Source organism: Austrofundulus limnaeus, unplaced genomic scaffold, assembly GCF_001266775.1.
Source record: "Austrofundulus limnaeus strain Quisiro unplaced genomic scaffold, Austrofundulus_limnaeus-1.0 Scaffold1838, whole genome shotgun sequence".
NCBI lineage: Eukaryota > Metazoa > Chordata > Actinopteri > Cyprinodontiformes > Rivulidae > Austrofundulus > Austrofundulus limnaeus.
In genome coordinates this window covers 28,762-35,206 of record NW_013954240.1, presented here as the reverse complement: position 1 = coordinate 35,206, position 6,445 = coordinate 28,762, and the positions used below count along the sequence as shown (strand labels likewise).

Here is a 6,445-nt window from a genome sequence, read left to right as displayed (position 1 = left end):
GCTTATGTTAGGCGCATGCGCATTCAGAGTACGTCACAAAAGACGCACCTGACGTGCTCACGCACGCTACGTCAAATGCGAACCGTGAAGACTCAATCACAAATGCACACCGTGAGAGTTGGTATGTTAAACATAAACTCTTCACCAATAATTTTCACTTAACTGACACCAACAGGAGGCACTGTCCCAACACGGAAAGTGTACCTAAGGTCTAATAAACTCCACAGTGTAAAAAAAATTACTCTACATGCTCAAACTCTGAAAAAGTAACACTTTTGCATTTGCTGTGTACTGTTTATGCATCATTAGATTTTGACCCATGGAAACAAACTTCACCAAAACTAACCACTGACCTTTTGACCACAGCCATAAACACCCTGACTGACCCACAAGACGAAGTCCCATGGACTGGCCAACATGTAACTATGGCACTACTTAATCCTGACCTCGATGTGGACTACTTAACATCTTTCACAGCTCTGCCTGGGCAGCTTGTGGCCACTGACTTCCTGTATACTGACAGACGTTCCTTTTCTGCAGTAACTACTGTCCTACCACAAATCTGCTTAAATGTCTACCAGTTAGCAGACCACTCAGTTCCCCATATCAGTCTTTGTAAAGCTACAGACCAAGACTGGAAACACACAGGCCCGAGACTGAAAACTGCTTCACTGTGTACAAATTGGCTACAGGAACAAGATGGCTGGATGTACTGTCCAGAAGTAGGTCTTTGGCGGCTGCCAATCACCTTTTTACTCTCAGGCCAACCCACTGTCCATCCCTTATGACAATCAGCGGCCCTACTATCAGATAGCGACGAAGCCCTACTCAGGACACTTCCTGACACCTTATGGTCCACAGGGCCTTCTAAATAGGGCTGTTGACCAGTATCCCACCCGTAAATATTGACCCTAAAGGCCCCTACCGTCCAAATATCAGACAGTACCCACTTAAACCTGAGGCTGAAGAAGGTGTGTCAACAGTAATCCAGGATTTACTGTCAGCTGGCATTATTGTACCATTTAACACCTCCCCATGTAACACACCTATTTTTCCTGTCCCCAAAGCAAATAAGAAAACGTGGCGTTTGGTGCAAGACTTAAGAGCTGTAAACAAAGCTGTGGTGACCCGCGCTGCCAATGTGCCTGACCCCCACACCCTTCTGAACAATGTTGCTTCTGACGCACATTGGTTCACTGTCATTGACTTGAGTAATGCTTTCTTCTCTGTTCCATTACACAAGGACTCACAGTTTTGGTTTGCATTCACATACAGAGGACGAAAATACACCTACACAAGACTCCAACAAGGTTTCACAGACAGCCCCACCATCTTCACAGAGGCCATCACCACATGCCTGCAGAACTTCAAACCTGCAAACAGTCAACTACTCATTTATGTTGATGATTTGCTGCTTTGTTCTCCCACAGATGATGCATGTAAAAAAGACACATTAGCCCTCCTACATTTCCTGGCTGAGACTGGAAACAAAGTCAGCAAGGACAAAATGCAACTTGTTAAACAGGAAGTTGTTTATTTAGGACAAATCATTTCCAGTGAAGGTAGACAGATCCACACAGACAGAAAAGACACAATCTCTTCTGCACCTAAACCTGAAACAAAGAAACAAATGATGCAGTTCTTAGGTTTATGCAACTACTGCAGGGCTTGGGTGCCTGAGTATGTGTCAGTCACACAACCCCTGCTGGACTTGATTCACTCCACACCAATGGCCATGAATGACAGAATTGTTTGGACTCAGGAGGGTGAACAGGCATTTTTGCTGCTGAAACAGCTCTTGACTCAGAGCACCACCCTCCTGCTGCCCAACTATAAAAAACAGTTTGTTCAGATGGTGGACTCAAAGGAGGGTTTCATGGTTTCTGTTTTGCTGCAGATACATGGCTGCAAACTCAAACCATTGGCCTTCTATTCTAAGCGACTGGACCCAGTAGCCAGGGCACTGCCCCCTTGTGTTCAGGCAGTGTGTGCAGCTGCACTGGCGGTTGAGGCTTCAGCCGATGTAGTGCTGTGCCATCCACTTAAACTCATGGTTCCACATGCTGTTGATGTTCTCCTTCTCCAAAGNGGAAAACACATACAGTTGTTTTTCTCATGATAGTGTGATATTGCAAAGGTTTACATATAGACACATATCTGTCAAAGGCCATGGCTGCCAGCAGTGAAAACTCTGACCCACTCAAAGAGTAGAAAACATAAACCTGGAAGAGACAAGCTGGATATGATATGACCTGTTTTTCAGATAAAACATCAATCAAAAGTTTTGGATAGACTCCTGTACTGAAAAGAACAGAGTTGATTAACAAAGCAGCAATAAAAATGTACATGGGCTCATGGAGGTTTTTGTGAATCACAATAAGACACACAATAGTAGAATTACTGCACAAGATCAAAATATACCCAATAAGCATGATGACAAAATAAACAAACCTATATTTTTCTAACTCCACATAACCATCAAGATTAATGTATGTAACATTCATTTCAGTATTCAAGAACATCTTAAAAGTCCTTCATTGATGGAACAAAGTGCTTAAAAGCACCACAAATTTAAAAACATTTACAGTTTAAATTTGACTTGATTTACAGATATCCAGTAGTTTCGAGTGTGTGATGTGTTTATCTTTAGAAAACAGTCAGACCATCTTTTTAAAATCACTTCTTTACTCACTGTGGATCTCTTTATCTATTCCATGTAGAGCTGTTGGCCAGAGGTKGTTCTAGGGGYRGTGCCACAGGGGCACTGGACCCAGCTGAAATCTGATTGGACCCCTGAAGTGCCCCTGTCCTGTCACTTATCTGTCCTTTGCCCAAGCGTGATAATTGTGGGTAAAGTTCCATATTCAAACACTAGAGGCAATAATGAGTCAAATAGGAAAGTCTGGCATGGATCAAGCTTACAGATGTTGTCTTCTCTTAAGATTTGAACATTCCTGCAGGAGAAGTCTTTCCACTAACAATGGCTGGATTTTTTTTCATGTTGTGTGTTTGAGAATATTTGATCTGTGTACAGTAAAAATGCCTGTAAAACCTGTAAGGTGAATATACATGCAGGATTTTTTTTTCATTTACATTACAAGTGTTTGAACAAGGATTACTGTTTAAATGTATACATCTTACCAAAATCAGAGATTTGTGTACAAAGACATTAAATATACATTTGGCCCCTCTAAGAATATTGTGGCACCTTGATGGCCATTTGTTCAGAAAAATCCTCGATCCGCCACTGCTGTTGGCATGTCAACAACTTCATCAAAAATCTGCCATTTTTACCGACAGAAGATGTAGTTGTAGGCCTAAGTGTTTTTCAGCTAAGGTTTCATAGAAGACCTGGCTGATTGCACATTTTATCTGTCCAGAGGGACAGGACAGCATCATCTGTGTGAGATCCTTGGATCTGTAGGCCTTTCACTACCTGTGGTAGGTAGTGTTCTGTCTTTGCTGTGTTTGTTTGTGTTCTTTGTTCAGAAAAGTCCTTGATCCGCCACTGCTGTTGGCATGTCAACAACTTCATCAAAAATCTGCCATTTTTACCGACAGAAGATGCAGGAATGTATCTCTACACTGCCCAGTCGAGGCACAGTACCTCCTCCCAATCATTAAAACCAGTAATCTTAACTGACCTGGCTGTTTAGACCTGGCTTTATTGCACCGTAAAGGCATTTTAAAAAAAGGGGGATTGGAGAGAGTGTTCCAACTATCATAGGAACACACCTCTCACCTTCCCTGGGAAAGTTTTCTCTAATGCAGTGGTTCTCAATTCTGGTCCTCGAGGACTACTATAATGCATGATTTATATGTTTTCCTGCTTTTGAACACTTGATTTAAATGAATGCGTGATTGTCAGGCTTCTGCAGAAATTAAAAACTTACTGAAGAGCAGGGAAACAACTATAACATGCAGAATAGTGGTCCTTGACCAGGATTGAGAACCACTGCTCTAGTGTGTTTGAAGGGATGCTCTAATCGATTGTCAAACCTCAGATTCAGGAARACCAGTGYGGCTTCTGTCCTTGATGTGAAACAGTGGATCAGATCTTTACTCTTGCAGAGCTGCTAAGGGGTTTGTGTGTTTGCTTCCCCAGTCTTTATGTATTTTGTGAACCCGGAGAAGGCTTATGACCATGTTCCACGAGGCACTCTGTTGGTGCTGCAGGAGAATGTGTGTATGGGGTGCTTTTTAGAGCTATCTGGCCCCTGTAGAACCAAAGCAGCCATGTCCCCAGTCTTGGCAGAAAGCCAAACTTGTTCTCAGTGCAGGTTGAACTCTGCCATGGCTGTCCCATGTCTCTGATCATGTTTGTAGTGTTTATAGAGAGGAGCTCAATATGCAGTNGAAATTTGTTTTTCAAACAAGTAGATTTGTAGACAAAAGGGCCCATTATTCCAGATAAAACTTCATATGAATCTAAAAAACAACTCAGGTTTAGGGAGTTAATACCGCAAAATAAATTTATTCTAGTTTTCCATTTTCATTATGTTCACCAGTTTCTACAGAAAACACATATCTCCACACCCTGACAAACAGAATATGAGTTCGGTTCTTTTTGGACAACAGTAAAAATCTAGAGGAACATCAGGCAAAAAACTCCTGAACTTGGAGTTGGGTGTATTGTTCTGAATATTCTGTTAGTAATGAGGAACCTGATGAGGAAAATGTGCTGCTCAGGAAAAAGATTACAATAAAGTGAAGATTTAACACAATCAGTGGACTTCTATAAAGAGATAGCATTTTTATTAATTTGCATTCATAATAGATGTGGATGTTTTTGTACACAGACCTGTCTAGTTTTTTTCTTAGTTTATTAATCTAATAAGTTAACATCAAGGTAATGGCAATAATGTGCGTCACTGTTAAAAGAAATATTTATAAAAAATTCATAACAATAACAACAAACTTGCAACAAACACAAGGCAAAAAATACAAAATGAATTCACCTTCACTTGACAAACAAAGTTTTGAGATGTGTATAAATTTTGGTCATTTTTAGTCCGTATATAATTGGATTGGAGAAAGGATTATATGTTATCAATTGTAGCATAATTACAAAACGTGCAATTTTGGAAATATCTGATTCCAGTCTAACTATGATCGTGTCAAATGTAATTAAACCAGAGTAATTAATTAAAACCAGCAGGTGGGGCAAACAGGTCTGTGCAGCTTTCTTCCTGGCTTCTCTGCTACTTCTATAAGCAATGATAAGAATGACTGTATAAGTGAACAATATAAAAAACATAGGAAGAAGGCCGAGATTAAACAAATTAACTAAACCAATTATTAACATTGCTCCTGAACTCACACAGAAAGTATAGTTTAGTAAGTTGTTGCAATAAATTCCTTTCAAAGTAAAGCTGCAGAGTTTTTGATTAGCCTTCCCTAAGACTGTCACAGCAAGATGACAAAACGGTATAAGCCATGATAATACAAGGAAAACACATACAGTTGTTTTTCTCATGATAGTGTGATATTGCAAAGGTTTACATATAGACACATATCTGTCAAAGGCCATGGCTGCCAGCAGTGAAAACTCTGACCCACTCAAAGAGTAGAAAACATAAACCTGGAAGAGACAAGCTGGATATGATATGACCTGTTTTTCAGATAAAACATCAATCAAAAGTTTTGGATAGACTCCTGTACTGAAAAGAACAGAGTTGATTAACAAAGCAGCAATAAAAATGTACATGGGCTCATGGAGGTTTTTGTGAATCACAATAAGACACACAATAGTAGAATTACTGCACAAGATCAAAATATACCCAATAAGCATGATGACAAAATAAACAAACCTATATTTTTCTAACTCCACATAACCATCAAGATTAATGTATGTAACATTCATTTCAGTATTCAAGAACATCTTAAAAGTCCTTCATTGATGGAACAAAGTGCTTAAAAGCACCACAAATTTAAAAACATTTACAGTTTAAATTTGACTTGATTTACAGATATCCAGTAGTTTCGAGTGTGTGATGTGTTTATCTTTAGAAAACAGTCAGACCATCTTTTTAAAATCACTTCTTTACTCACTGTGGATCTCTTTATCTATTCCATGTAGAGCTGTTGGCCAGAGGTKGTTCTAGGGGYRGTGCCACAGGGGCACTGGACCCAGCTGAAATCTGATTGGACCCCTGAAGTGCCCCTGTCCTGTCACTTATCTGTCCTTTGCCCAAGCGTGATAATTGCAGGTGAAGTTCCATATTCAAACACTAGAGGCAATAATGAGTCAAATAGGAAAGTCTGGCATGGATCAAGCTTACAGATGTTGTCTTCTCTTAAGATTTGAACATTCCTGCAGGAGAAGTCTTTCCACTAACAATGGCTGGATTTTTTTTCATGTTGTGTGTTTGAGAATATTTGATCTGTGTACAGTAAAAATGCCTGTAAAACCTGTAAGGTGAATATACATGCAGGATTTTTTTTT

The 6,445-nt window shown here is 40.0% G+C and overlaps 1 protein-coding gene across 1 annotated transcript; it reads right to left on the bottom strand.

The window, feature by feature from the left end:
* Nucleotides 1–5,135: 5,135 nt before the first annotated feature.
* On the bottom strand, nucleotides 5,136–5,863 carry LOC106536485 (olfactory receptor 6N2; the record flags this gene model as incomplete). Its single annotated transcript, XM_014033777.1, is given in 1 exon segment — nucleotides 5,136–5,863. A coding segment is annotated over 1 exon segment (728 nt), but the record flags the coding sequence as incomplete, so codon positions are not given.
* Nucleotides 5,864–6,445: the final 582 nt, after the last annotated feature.